The sequence below is a fragment of the Haliaeetus leucocephalus genome, unplaced genomic scaffold, assembly GCF_000737465.1.
Source record: "Haliaeetus leucocephalus isolate CR32 unplaced genomic scaffold, Haliaeetus_leucocephalus-4.0 Scaffold83, whole genome shotgun sequence".
Classification (NCBI taxonomy): domain Eukaryota; kingdom Metazoa; phylum Chordata; class Aves; order Accipitriformes; family Accipitridae; genus Haliaeetus; species Haliaeetus leucocephalus.
Genome location: NW_010972519.1, coordinates 154,653 through 168,386, shown reverse-complemented (window position 1 = coordinate 168,386; position 13,734 = coordinate 154,653). Strand labels below are relative to the sequence as shown.

The window sequence follows — 13,734 nt, the reverse complement described above, 5'->3', positions numbered from 1 at the left end:
TGATTTTTACCTGGAGTATCTGCATGTAATGTGTGGGATGGAGGGAATCTTTATTTGGAATTACAAATCAAAATTCTCTGTGGATAAAACCTGGCTTTAAATGAAACAAGTGTGCATCAGAGTAAAAAACATATTGTCAAGAGAACCTTAAGTTTTAATTCTTTATCTTCAGTGCTCACCCTGGCCTGATACTCCTACAACATTTGTAAACAACAGTCCTACTCCTGCTCCAACTTTTACCTCTGCTCAACATAATACCTACAGTGTCCCAGACAGGTAGGTTTCTTTTCTGTACCCTAATTAAAGGTAACATTTTAAAATCAGGCTTATTCAGAGGTGTTTTCTGAGTAAATGCAACTGTTTTCTGGTTCCACTGGGGAATGAGAGATTGTTTTGACCTATATATTTATTTTAGAGTTTGACACTTACATCATGTGATTCAATTATAATGTAATTACTTCTGCTTCTCTTACTACACGTTGTTGAAAACTTTTCCTCTTGTCCTTTGTCGTATAGCAAATACTTTACCTTTTAACCATTCCAATTTAGTCCTTGTCTATGGAAACTATTTAGCCTTTTTCAGTAAGAACAGTCTTCGTTCCCCTCGTAAACAGTTCATGTAATTTGCAAGAAAAAAACCCAACAATAATCTTCACAAGCTTTTCAACAGAAATTGTATTGGTAAAAACATTTTATATTGAGGCATTAATTAAACTACTGTAATCAAACTTGGGTAATCAAGGAATGATTTACAGTGGTATTGTCTGGTCTATATACTTTAGGTTTGCCTGCCTTGTATTTTACTACCTCTTCCTCAGTCACCCTTTAAGACAGTTAAGTGGCCATACAACCTCCCGTCAGTATTGGTAAAGCTGCTTCTCCAGCTGATAAAGAATATACAGAACAGAAACCAGATCACTTGCATATTGAAGTCTGATGATCTTTCTCTTGAGTTTAACTTACGTTTCACTCTATGCAGCATTTAATTTGTCTTTCAAAGGTGATATTTATTCTTTTGAGAATTTCAAGTTATTTTTCAGCAATGCTTAAATATTTTGCTTAATAAAATCCTAGTAATACTTTTGGTTGTTTTTTTTTTTTTTATCGTAGCAATTCTTCCTCCCCAAATCATCAAGGAGATGGAACCTCTCAAGGGTCTGGAGATGTGAGTGTTTGCTTTCTGGTATTGATCATGGCCATATTTGTATATTTGTGTCAGAATATTTGATTTATACATACCTTGATAACAATAGGTACTGAGGAAGTGTTTAACTGAGGGAGATTTTTTTAATGGTTGGGTTTTTTTTTTTAATATCCAAATTATCATGTCCAATCTTGTTTCTTACAGCAGCTTCATCCTTCAGCCACAATCCAGGAAACTCAGCAATGGTTGCTCAAGCATAGATTCTCTACCTATACAAGGCTTTTTTCAAATTTCTCAGGTATCTGTGGTTTACTTTTTTATTTAGAGTCTTTCTTTGTTAGTCGGCAAGTTTTGTGTGCAAAAATAATTCTCTTAAAACAATATGGCATTGATATTTATTGTAATTTACTAAATTGTTTATTAAATTGTTCAATTTGCATTGGAAGGCATTTTTTTTATAGCTTGTTTTGCACAAATTCACCCTAAGACCTCAAAACGAAGCTAGGTTATTTTTTTCTGACGATAGTTTGCAAAATCACTTTGACCTTGATAAGTCCTTTGAGAAAAATGAGTGAATTTGGTGAGTCAGACCAGCAGGCTGTCTATTTTGCTCTGCTGTTTCCTGACGGCAGCCAGCATGCAATGATCTCAAAGTGCAAGAAATTGCTAACATCTGCCCCATGTTAGATCTTTTTGTAGAAGTTAGATTTAATTGTAGTATACGAAGCTTTCATTCTCTAGAACTCTGAAGCTGTGAATAGTTGTCTTATTCACAGAAATGGCAAATACTTTTTTGTTTCAAACTCTGCTTCAGTCCCATGCAACAGAATTCCTTTACCTACGTGTATTTGTCTAATTTTTTTCATTTCAGCAGAATGTCTGATTGCTCTTCCTTAAATGTTTGTCAGTGTAGTTTCCACTATGTGTATGGGAGCACGAAATGGCAATAGATGCACTAGCTGGGGCTGTGTTTTGCTGTTTGCTTCTTTAATCTTCCATGTAATTGTGCAGAGGGTGGGATGACACAGTACACACCATGAGTAAAATTCCTTCTCAGTTTTCTTTGGTGACACATGATGGGGAGAATATGATGAATGATGCCTGCTCTCCGCCTCTTTGCTTAGTTCATGCTTCTGCCAGGATTCCCTTTGTGTCAGGCACCTTCCCTGGTTGAGATCATGTTTCCCTAACTCGATCTAGTAAAGACTGCAGTGCCCAGAAAGTACAGATTCTCTAATGTGGCGTTGTTGAAATCTGCAAGATTCAAAGCTTTGTCTTTTCTGTAGCTACTTAATTATGTTTGCAGCTGCCTAATGTTTTCTGCCTAAAATTTGTACTGTTTTCTGCTAGGATATACAAATTCTGAGAAATGACCTCACATTTAGTCTCTCTGAACAAGCTGTGAGGGTGTCATCCAACCCTGAGAAAGGAAGTTCTGCAATCTCACTAATGTACGAGCCAGTATTTTGCAGTGCCTTTCTCAGCAAACAGTATGGAAACATGGTGTTGATAAAAATTATTATGTATAGTTCTGGTGACATCAATATGGGCAGAAGTAACTAAAATTTTGTGAACTACTGCTAATAATAATATAGTAATATAAAAATAACTAAAATTTTGAGACACCAGGGCTCCACAGTGTTTTCTTACGCGCAGGCGGTACGACTTCTTCAAATAAAAATTGACCAGACCTTGAGATGGTAATGAGGCCTCTGGAAAAACTGCAGCTTTTGGCACATAAGAACATGATTTATTTGAGGAAAAAAAAGGCCAAAATAACATATATAATGTGTAAGAACTACTTGGCACTACTAGTGATCTCAGCAATAAATTAGTGCCATCCTGGCTTTCCCTCCTCAGCATGGCTCAGTACTCCTAGCAGAGCAACCTGTTGTACCTCAGTGGACAGTGCTGCCGCAAGCTTCCCCTGAACCAACAGCATCTACCAGCTCATCAAGACTGACACACTAAGGCTCCTTAATCAAGGAGATGATGCTTTTATTTTAAATACCATGGACCTAATGGAAAAGCACAATATTTTATTGTCAACCCTTGCAGGGTTGGAAACTGACCATTTATTCTTTTGCTGCTGGTTAGGTTTTGATCTGTGCTTGTTGTTTACTGAGAAAGCTTAGCAATCATAGTACTTCAGTACCAAATTCCTGACAAAGACTCTTGGAAAACGTTTAAAGCAGTTCTTTTTCATTTTTATCTTTATATGTTTATGGAAGTCAAATACTAGCTGGCTGATAGATTTTTCTTTGAAGCAAGAGGTGTAGTGTACATAGCTTTTATTATACTTCCTCTGATGTGGTGGGGTTTTTTTTAATTACAGTATCTAAAGGCTATGATGACAAATTACTTTTGCTGACTTTTACCTATGCATTTCTAGATTGTCTGTGGAACATTTTCAAACAGACCATCTTTTTTTTTCTGTCCTCCCACTCATCTATTACAGCAACTGACTTTTCAGACTGTTTTTTTCTTTGTTGGCACCCATGCTGCTTCTAAGAAGGATTTTTCCTTCCATTCTGTGTTTAGATCTCCTTAGTACCTTTTATTAAAGCTTCCTTTTCTAAAGTAAATGTTCTGGGAAGCAGCTGTTTTCACAGATCACTTATTCCCAGGATCATTTAAAAAAAACCAAAACCACCTGCTTTTGGATGGAAATATCCCACAACCCGGACTCACCCCACACTGCTTTAGTTATGCCAGCCTTTAGCAGTATCTTCTGTAAATGAGGGCATTGTAGTAACTTAATTGCATAGAGGATATATGTATTAGTTGAATGCCTGGGATGATTCCTTGAGCGAGAAACTGTCAGATATCTTTGCTCTGTATTTTGTGTGTGTTTTAAAATACAGTGACTGGGTGTCAGTTAAAACTTGGAGTCATTTAAGCCATTGTTGGGATATAGAACAGTCACCTGTCCCTTCAGAAATTGTGTGCCTTGCAGACTTTGTACTTTTTCAAAGACAACAATGCCGTTGAGTGAAACTAACCATGTTTGGAAAATAGGTTATTTTTTCTTAGTGCTACCTAGTGCCTATTCTAAATTTTACTTGCTTGTTTGTGTTTGCAGGATTCTATTTTTATAACGGTGGAGTTTGTTATTCTTGGTTTAAATGAACATACAACTTATTTTTAAAAGTACAGCTGTTCTAAAATAATATTCATAAAAGCCTTATGTGTTTCTCCAGGTGCTGATTTATTAAAGCTGACAAGAGAAGATCTGGTACAAATCTGTGGTCCAGCCGATGGAATTCGGCTATATAATGCACTGAAATCCAGGTAGTATGTTGAATTGTGAGGTTGAGTGGGGTTTTTTCTGTAATTTACTAGAATCCTCCATCCTTAGATTCGGGAGATCTGGGAAGTCAGTCTCAGGATGGGCCTTGATGCCTGTGTGAGCTCTCTCAGGACTTACTTGGCAGCAGTATGTTTAACAAGAGCCTCTCTCCCGTATATGCCTTCAGGGCAGACCCCAGATCAGATGCAGGCACTGACAACTTCACAGGTAGGCTGCAACACTGGTACCAGTGCAGCTGGGCACTGCTGATTTCTTGGAAACAGGTGGATTTGTTGCCAAGACACAAAACTTCTCATTTAGGGGAGCTAAGAACAACCTGAGGCTTTTTGAGGGTACAAGTGTTGAGTGCTAACACAGCCAGCATCCCAGTTGATGTATCTGATTCTGACTGAAATGGGTATTTGTTACCATTGACTTTTATAAGAACTGTCGTAGTTACTCAGTAGTTATGTTCCACGATTTCAACAAGCAGCGTCTTGATGAACTCGGAATTGAAATTTTGTTTAAATGCAGTAGCATCTGAGAGACAACTTAACATTATATTAAATTTTTTTTTTTTTTTTTTGTCAGTGAAAGAAAATGTTTCAAGTGTACTATTAGCATAACAAATCTACATTTGTGGCATATCAGTTTCTGTATTTCCAGGGCAAGCAACCATTTCTCTGATGTGTGATTTCTTTGAATTGCAGGTCTGTTAGGCCCCGTTTAACAATCTATGTCTGTCAGGAGCCATTAAGGAGCATACAACTGGAAAGACAAGATGCAGGCAATGGTGATAGCAACGGTGCAATATATGGTATGGCGCATAGGGGTCTCTCAGCATACCATTTCTGTATCTTAAAAAGTCTAAACCGAGATAGGTGTGAAGGAAAAAAGAATAGTGAAGAGGCTGAATTTCTGTTTCTCATGTACAAAGAAACCGCAGGAAGTTGTATTCAGAACGACATTGCTGTTTTAAAACTGCACGGGGTGAACAGAACCTTAAAACCTCTCAGGGTGAAATCATTGATTTTTTTCAGTCCATTGATAAAACTAACTGCAGTGATGTGGTGTCCTGGTTTCAGCTGGGATAGAGTTAACTGTCTTCCTAGTAGCTGGTACAGTGCTATGTTTTGAGTTCAGTATGAGAAGAATGTTGATAACACTGATGTTTTCAGTTGTTGCTCAGTAGTGTTTAGACAAAGTCAAGGATTTTTCAGGTTCTCATGCCCAGCCAGCGAGAAAGCTGGAGGGGCACAAGAAGTTGGCACAGGACACAGCCAGAGCACCTGACCCAAACTGGCCAACGGTGTATTCCATACCATGGGACGTCCCATCTAGTTTAGGAACTGGGAAGTGGGGGCGGGGAATCGCCGCTGGGGGACTAGCTGGGTGTCGGTCAGTGGGTGGTGAGCAATTGCACTGCACATCATTTGTACATTCCAATCCTTTTATTACTACTGTTGTCATTTTATTAGTGTTATCATTATCATTAGTAGTTTATTCTTTTCTGTTCTATTAAACCGTTCTTATCTCAACCCACGAGTTTTACTTCTTTTTCCCGATTTTTCTCCCCCATCCCACTGGATGGGGGGGAGTGAGCGAGCGGCTGCGTGGTGCTTAGTTGCTGGCTGGGGTTAAACCATGATACGTGGTAATTAATTAAGAAGCTCTCAAATTAGCTGTGCTAACTGTTGTTACAGACAAGGTATTAACCAGATAAATGAAGGTGCATGCAAAAGCTATGTGCAAATAAAACACTTCAAATCTTTCCCATTTTCTGTTAGGTTTTGCTGTCATTTTCTGTGCAGCTGAACTAAAACTGGTAGAGCTTGGATGAGGGAAAACAGCCAAGCAGTGTATGGGCTCATGATTTTAGTATTATTTTCCTGAGAAGATAGCTGTTGTTTCAACACAGATGGGAACTTACTATTTAATTGTAAATTCATGTCAATCTTACAATTAAGAGAATGGAGCTAGTTGAAATGATTCTTTTCTTGCTCTTGGCTTTGAGTGAAGAGACCTCCCTCCCCAACCAACTGAAACCCATATAGGCTGCGGCTGTAATAGTAGTTTTGTATTTTCCATGTGAGAATTGAAGTGGAGGAGGATCTGTAAATAGGATACTACCAAATACATATTTTTTCCCTCTGGATATCTTCAGTCTTTGGTTTGGGACAGAATAATGTGCAAAAATGGAGCTGCCAAGTGCTTCTAGCACTATTAAATAAAGCTACAGAACTGTAAATACAGCATCAAACTGAATAGCTACTTTGTCTTATTGTTCGGCTTGTTTGCTGTGTTGTATTTTCTCCCCCACCGCTCTTCAGCTCTGAAATGATCTGTAGGAAATTTATTCAGAGAGTTGGAAAAGACTTTACCAAAAAAAAAAATCTACATCCCTATTTGAAGCAACAGTGCAGTAGTGTAAGTCTTACATGTATTACCTGCTTCTTTTGAGACAGTCCAGAATACCTCCCAAGTCATCTTTAGGTAACTCTCTAAAGATCCATTTAAGTCTGTTTGACATGACTATGCCTTTTTGTGCAGGATATGGCAAAAAAACGTGGAAGTTGCCGTCAGTATCAGGGCAAATAGAAGCCTCCCCCTTGTCCGAGAGTTGTGCTTATGACTTCACCTTGAAAGAAAAGTCATGGCAGTTCATGCTTCTCAGTGAGAGCAGGGGGAGGGTAAAGTAAAGGTTTTTAGCTTTTAAAATTTTTTAAAGCTGGGGTATAAGCAAATATGGATTTTTTTCATATAGTTACTTGTTATCAATTAGTACCATGCTTACGTAAATAATTTTTTTTCTTGTAGTTTATCATGCAATCTACTTAGAAGAAATGGCAGCCTCAGAAGTCACACGCAAGCTTGCTCTGGCATTTAATATTCCTTTGCATCAGATCAACCAGGTTTACAGACAGGGTCCCACAGGTATCCACATTCTTGTTAGTGATCAGGTAATGGAAGTTTTATTTTCATGACAGATTTTACTTATGAATTAAATAGAATGGAGGATTTTCTTATGCTTGCTTCTTTATTAGTGGTTTTTTCTGTTTGATAATGCAACCTAGTATTTTCTGATATTTAGAGTATTTTTTCCTTTACATTAAAATGAGCAGAAGGATCCTTTAAATGTCATTCTTCCTCTACCTGAATAAATACAAATTATGAGATGAGAAAGGCAACTGGTCTATATAGTTCTGAGATGCTGCAGTAATTAGTATGTGTTTATTTTGAACATGCCCAAAGGCAGGGAGTGTTTAAATACTGTTGAACTCTGCTTATTCAAGCATCTGCTACGCATATTTAGAGTTCCAAAAACACAGCCAACAGTAATAGGCTGCCAACTGGTTGTCACAACAAGTAGTATTTTGACAGTAATGTATTTTAATTTAATTTGGTATCTGCTTGTCACTTGCAGAAATATGCAATTACTTATAAAAGGCTGTTTAATATCTGATGTATTTGGGTTTTGCATTGGTCATACTCAAGGGTTTCAAAACTTTTTCTTTTTTTGGTAGATGGTTCAGAACTTTCAAGATGAGAGTTGTTTCTTATTCACCACAATAAAAGGTACAGTGTCTTTTCTGACAGTCTATTTTATTCTTGTTTAAACAGTCTTGTTTATTCTACCAAGGAGCCTTCTTTAAAGCAGAATACTATCCTAGTAAGACTTTCCCAAGCAAAGAGTAACAGCAGACTTGCCAGAAAAAAACCCCAAAAAACCCTGCACACAGTAGTAGCAGAAAATACCAGTGAGTTCCTCCTCTCTCAGCCAGACCTTTCAGCCTCTGCGTAGCACCTCAGTCCTTTCCCCAAGCTTTCAGTTCAGAACCAGTGCAGTGCTCAATAACAAACCTCATTTAAAATTCAGTCAACCATCACTGAACTGTACTTGCTGTTAATAATTGTTGAGAATGGTGAGGTTTCAAAATAATTAAATTTTTAAAAGTCCTGGCAGTAGTACCTCTGAAATTCAGAAATCGAGTGTTAACCGAGTCCTGACAGTTGGCAGAACTGTCTATAAAATTCTGTTCTTTCATTGGGGGTAAATAATCGTCCTCAGTAGGTTGCTGCTGTAGACAGGATGTTGCCATTTTGCTGGGAAGGCTCCAGCTCGTCTCCTCAGCCTAACAGTGACTTGCTCTTGTAATGCTGTTGTTTAGCGTCAACTAGTAGACTTGAACTTCCCTGCCCCATGCTGTCAGCAGATGGGTGGAACCATCTTCATTGTGTGCATGCAGTTAAACGGGGATGCCACCAACCTGAGTCCACTGAGATTGTTGTTCAGGTGTCCTCTGTAGGTGGTATGAGTCTCCCTTTAGTGTTTCCAATTAATCCAATGCTTTCTTAGGAGTCCAGTTTACTTCTGGTTAAAGGTGCCAGGAAATTGCTATAATCGGTGGACAACTTTGACTCTGTGCAAACTTTACCTACAGAAACTGTCCCAACTTTGAAGATCCAATTCCCAATTGTTAATCATAACCTTTTTGTTCAGTACAAGTAGGAAATTTTTAAAAGCTATGTTTTTGCTATAGAGGAGGTGTATTTTTAAAGTGTGCTTCACTTTATGAGCATCCTAACTTGAAACTAATTGTTTTGCATTGTATAAAATCTATTCATGTGGTTAGTGATTGTTAGAGACCCATTTGTCTCGGTTGTTAAGCCTTTTGTTGGTCCTGCTAGCTTCTAAGCTTAAAATCCACAGGGTGGTTTTTTTAACGCTGTTTCCATTTGGCTTTCTAGTTTAAGGCTGAGCATCACAAAACAGATGATTAAAAACATATGCTAATGATTTATATTGGTCTTGCAGAAGTTCACTTCTTTCTATGATATTAACTGTCACTGTCAAATGAGGTGGTTTAATGTGTAATAGGAAGAGTTCAGAAATAACTGCAACCCAAAGAGATTTTTAAAAGTTATTCTTCACACATTTAGTCTGAAGAGCAAGTTACTGATACTTCACATTTCAAGTTCAAGATTTCATAGTAGGAATGAACTACTTCAACATGGTAAAAACCAAGTCCGTACTTCGATGTTTTGGTGCATTGGCTCTGACATTTATGAAAAGACTGACACTTTTTTCTCTTTTCCAGCTGAAAATGGTGAAGGCTTCCACATAATTTTGAAGTGATGTCACACGATTGCTAGACTGATACTCCAACGCAGAATTTTAAGTCCTGCCTAAAGATTATGAAGATCATCCAAAACCTTAGGATCTAACTTCACCGTATAAGATGTTTCATATTGAAAACACAAAATGATGTTTCTAATGAGCTGTTTGATAGGTGAACTTTCTTATCACTGCCATAGCTAAGTGTCCTCATGAGAGGGAGGTATAATGCCATGACAGCTTATGTACAGGCATGGAAGACAATGTAAGCAAAGGTGCTTGCCCTTTACTGAAAATAAGGCAAATTATGGCCAGTAGATACAGTTTCTAGAAGTAAAGCGCTCTTGCTTTTCTATTACCTGTATCCAGTTGGAGATGAATGTAAACTTATTTGGGGGCATTTACCTTTCTGTGCCAGTTTGTCTATTACTTGCTTGTACCTTATGCTGGTTTTATTTTCTGATGTTAGCAGAGCACATACTAATCTGTGTGGAGATGAGTAGTTAAGCTGATAGTGATCAGGTTGTCAGGTCTTTTGAGAGTAAAGCTGTCAAAACAGCTTCCCGTGTAAATTGTGTATAAGAGTGTATGTAAGAAGTGTAAATGCCAGAACAGGGCTTTTAAGAAGCCCTAGACAGATGCAATATATGCATGCAGCAAACTGCATTATCAATAGTACCTTACTGGAGGGATTAATTAATATAAATCCTATGGGGTACCAAGTAATTGTGTTTTGCTTTAACAAACTTAATGGAAAAGAATTGCCTATGCATCCTTTATGTTTAGTTTCCTAGGTTCTCTGCGGAACACTGCTGCAGTTTAACTCTTTGCTTGTAAAATTGTGGGTTTAAAAATGCTAGCAGTGAGAGGTGGACTTCTATGACATAGTGGAATTACGCTGATGAGGGAAGATGACCCACTGGCACCACAGGGCTGTCATAGCTTTCAGCAACATCGAATAAATTGCTTAAGAAACACTAAATGTGCACCATTTAAGTCTCCTTCCCAGCAGGTAAAGGCCTTGCTGTAGTTGCTATTATGGACAAGTATCTTAACTTTTCTGTTGACCTTTTTTCACCCTCTGATCCATACTGTACAACTGTTACAGTGCCTCTTCCATGCGACCAAATATTTACTTTTCTTTGAAACAGGCAATGTGCTTTTTCAGTATTTTGGATATTTCTTGTAAAGACAGGGCACAGCATTTCCTATGTTAACATTAAGTTTCAACTGGTTAGGTACTTAGAAGGGAATATTTCAAAAGGCATTAAGTGACAGCATCATAGCTGTCACTTTTGTGCCTTTGAAAAGTTCCACTTTGATCTCTGGCTTAAATGCTTGGGAATAGTTTGCTTTTTATGCTGCAGTGTTCAGCGTAAACACCCTACTACAGCATGTAGAAAAGCGACTTTGATTTTTTTCATTCCCTCTCTTTCATAACTGGCTCAACTGCTTAGCAGAAAAGCTTCTTAAAGCTGTAGCATTTTGAAAATTTAAATTCATCAAAGCTAGGGGTTTTTTTCCTGTTCTTATTTTTTCTGCACTGAAAGTAAAATTTTATGTACTTAAACATTTCTGCCTATAAGTTGTTCATCTTTGGGTATTGTTTGGTCCTAGTATTTTCTTGAACTGACACTTGTGTCTTTTCAGCTCACACCAGATTCAAATCCAAATATTTTATAAAAATGGAAAAATCCTTGATTGGAAAGTATCCAAATATCTAATTTTAAAGAATATTGAAAGTTGTACAGTAGTTTGTCCAGCTCACTTGAAATTGGAATTAAATTATGGCACCAGCAAATTGCTTTTGTTTTTTAATAAGATGTACACATTTCAATTTAAGTATAATAAATGTTTTTCAATAATTTTGTAAATGTGCTTTTCTTTTTTTTTACTTTCTAACACATTAGAGCTACTTCTGTTGTTAAGATTCAGATTAACTGGAAGACTTACTTACCCTAGCAATAACAGTAGGTAAAGGTAAGTAATAGAAGCAAATTAGCTCTGTAGTTTATCCTGCACCCAACACATGCATGTAGATCTTTCTTCTGCTTCTAATAGAAAACTTTGTGAAATTTGAAATAATGGAAACCAATTCAAATTTGACGTCAGCTGATTGTTTATTTAAGTGTCCTATATCAGAGGGTAGGTTCCATTTGGTTTTGTACATCTTTAATGCAATAGACTTACAAGGTTCATTATGTTAGAAAAAAATGAGCCAACAAAAGGCAACACATCTTGACGTACTGGTACCAATGACTTCCCTGGTACAGTTGAGAATAAAATCTGCTTAAAACTCTCCAACACAGCAGTATCTTATAAGTATGATTGTAACAACACTTCACTACTGTGCAAAACAAGCCCTGATTGGCTTATTTTCTAGTAGTAAAGAAACCCACGTACTGTGCTCTTAGCTCTAATTTAAGCTCAAAGTTGAGGTCTTCATTTGCTGTCCCCATCGTCTGTGACTGAAGCATGAACGCAACCCAGCTGTTGTTAGCCATAAAAGTATCTTCAAGTTCACACTCCTTTTAAAACTTGGGGGGGGGGAATTGCAGTACTATCCAGTAGTAGCTTCTTCAGCTGCTTTTTAAGCCAGTATTTCTATTAGTGAACACACAGGTCCTGAACTCTTAAAACATACACACAATCAATCAATCTTACACAAAAAAGCTTTCTGAACTGTCGAGTAGTTTATCTCAGATAATTAAGTTGCTTAATATAAAAAAAAGTTTATTTTTTCTAACCCTCTAGCACTGAAAAACTAAGGATGAAAGCATGGCCTTAAGAGTTAATACATAGATTTTTATTATTATCATCATTCAGAAGTTGACAGCTTCTTAAATAATCCAAATGTGAAGAGTTTGGCTTTCTACATTTGAAAACCACAGGTTTGGTTTGGTTCAACTCCTGCCAAAAGATTTTTTTGCCCATCTGCTTGCTGTGTCCCTAAAACAGGTGAGACAAACAGCTTGAATTGAATTCCTCACTCCACCATAGTTCCTATAACTGAACCTGGTTTCCATTCTCATCTACAGAAAAGCAGGAATAACGCACCCCTCCTTCCTAGAACAGCTGCATCCTTTCCTTAAACACAGAGGAGGTAACTAAGGGGCACAGGAATGGCGTTACAGGAAGCACCATGAATGATTGTGGCAGCCAATAACAGTAGAGTGCTCAAGCTCTACCACAGTGGATTTCTTACCCCTTTTAAAGGCCGATGGCATTGGGCTTAGAACATGCTTCAGTGATGGGCAAGCTTTATACTAACACATAGTTCAACTGAACCAAGTTCAAAAACCTGGAAAGTATTTCTATTTATATAGTTATCTTGAGGTACTATCTTGCCTTTTGACATTACCTATTACACCCTGTTATGTAATTAAATACAAAGCTGAATCATGAAAAAGTAGAAGCTGTTTTGCTGTAAGAGCTCATGATTACCTTGCCTTTTTTTGGTCAACATCTGCTAAAGCTGATTTGTCCTTAAACCTGATACTTAATCTGTCATGTATATTACAGAACAGCAGGTTCAGTTCCTTGGTGTGATGGACTTGAGCCCCACGTTATGTTAGAACTTCACGCTGAGTAGTGCTTACAAATGCAAATTAACTTCCAAGTTTAGTGAACTGCTGAAATGCCCGCACATTTTACATGGTACTTCAGTTCTCATGCCAACAGAAGGAAGGAGTTACTAATACAAACCAAAGCATCACCAACTTAATCCACAGCTGCACATGACATTAAGATTTTTACCTGGAAAAAAATGCTTTTCTTGTCACAAAACTGGATGACCAAACAAACACCACCATTAAGACTGTCAGGAAACGACTCCTTCCACTGACTTGCAGTCCCATTCTCTTCTTCACCACCACCACAATTTTCTATGTGGTTGCACTTACTGTCAAAGAATAATACAGCATCTGCAGAGGCGCTGTCCGCTCCCTCCTACCGAAGGAGGGGGAGTTACTGGAGCAAAGTAAGCATGAACTTTGACATGAGGTAGATGAGCCTGTGGATGAAAAGTCTGTGTTACGATGGGAGAGGAACAAACATAACTAGTAAAAAGCAGCCATACACCTCAATTACTGCCAACAAGTGGGCTCTCACTAAGGTTGGTTAGCCAAAAAGCAAGCATCTATACACTTGATACTATCCAGGCTGTCTTCTGACATGTAATTCTCA

At 37.7% G+C, this 13,734-nt stretch overlaps 2 protein-coding genes across 4 annotated transcripts in view; one reads left to right on the top strand and one right to left on the bottom strand.

Moving 5' to 3' along the window:
* The window catches only part of UBP1 (upstream binding protein 1 (LBP-1a)), a 39,574-nt gene extending 28,151 nt beyond the window's left edge, over window positions 1-11,423 (top strand). For 2 of the 3 annotated variants that reach the window (XM_010582266.1, XM_010582251.1), the window contains 8 exons: window positions 173-276; window positions 1,111-1,165; window positions 1,349-1,442; window positions 4,345-4,435; window positions 5,144-5,250; window positions 7,251-7,393; window positions 7,958-8,009; window positions 9,533-11,423. In XM_010582266.1, coding sequence (XP_010580568.1) covers window positions 173-276; window positions 1,111-1,165; window positions 1,349-1,442; window positions 4,345-4,435; window positions 5,144-5,250; window positions 7,251-7,393; window positions 7,958-8,009; window positions 9,533-9,570 — 684 coding nt within the window. In that variant the 3' untranslated portion in view covers window positions 9,571-11,423. The remainder of the gene's footprint in view (window positions 1-172; window positions 277-1,110; window positions 1,166-1,348; window positions 1,443-4,344; window positions 4,436-5,143; window positions 5,251-7,250; window positions 7,394-7,957; window positions 8,010-9,532) is intronic. The other variant, XM_010582259.1, reaches the window with a different exon arrangement.
* Window positions 11,424-12,964: 1,541 nt separating this feature from the next.
* Window positions 12,965-13,734, bottom strand: part of FBXL2 (F-box and leucine-rich repeat protein 2) — a 54,387-nt gene continuing 53,617 nt past the window's right edge. The window contains exon 15 of the mRNA XM_010582786.1: window positions 12,965-13,561. Coding sequence (XP_010581088.1) covers window positions 13,454-13,561 — 108 coding nt within the window. The 3' untranslated portion in view covers window positions 12,965-13,453. The remainder of the gene's footprint in view (window positions 13,562-13,734) is intronic.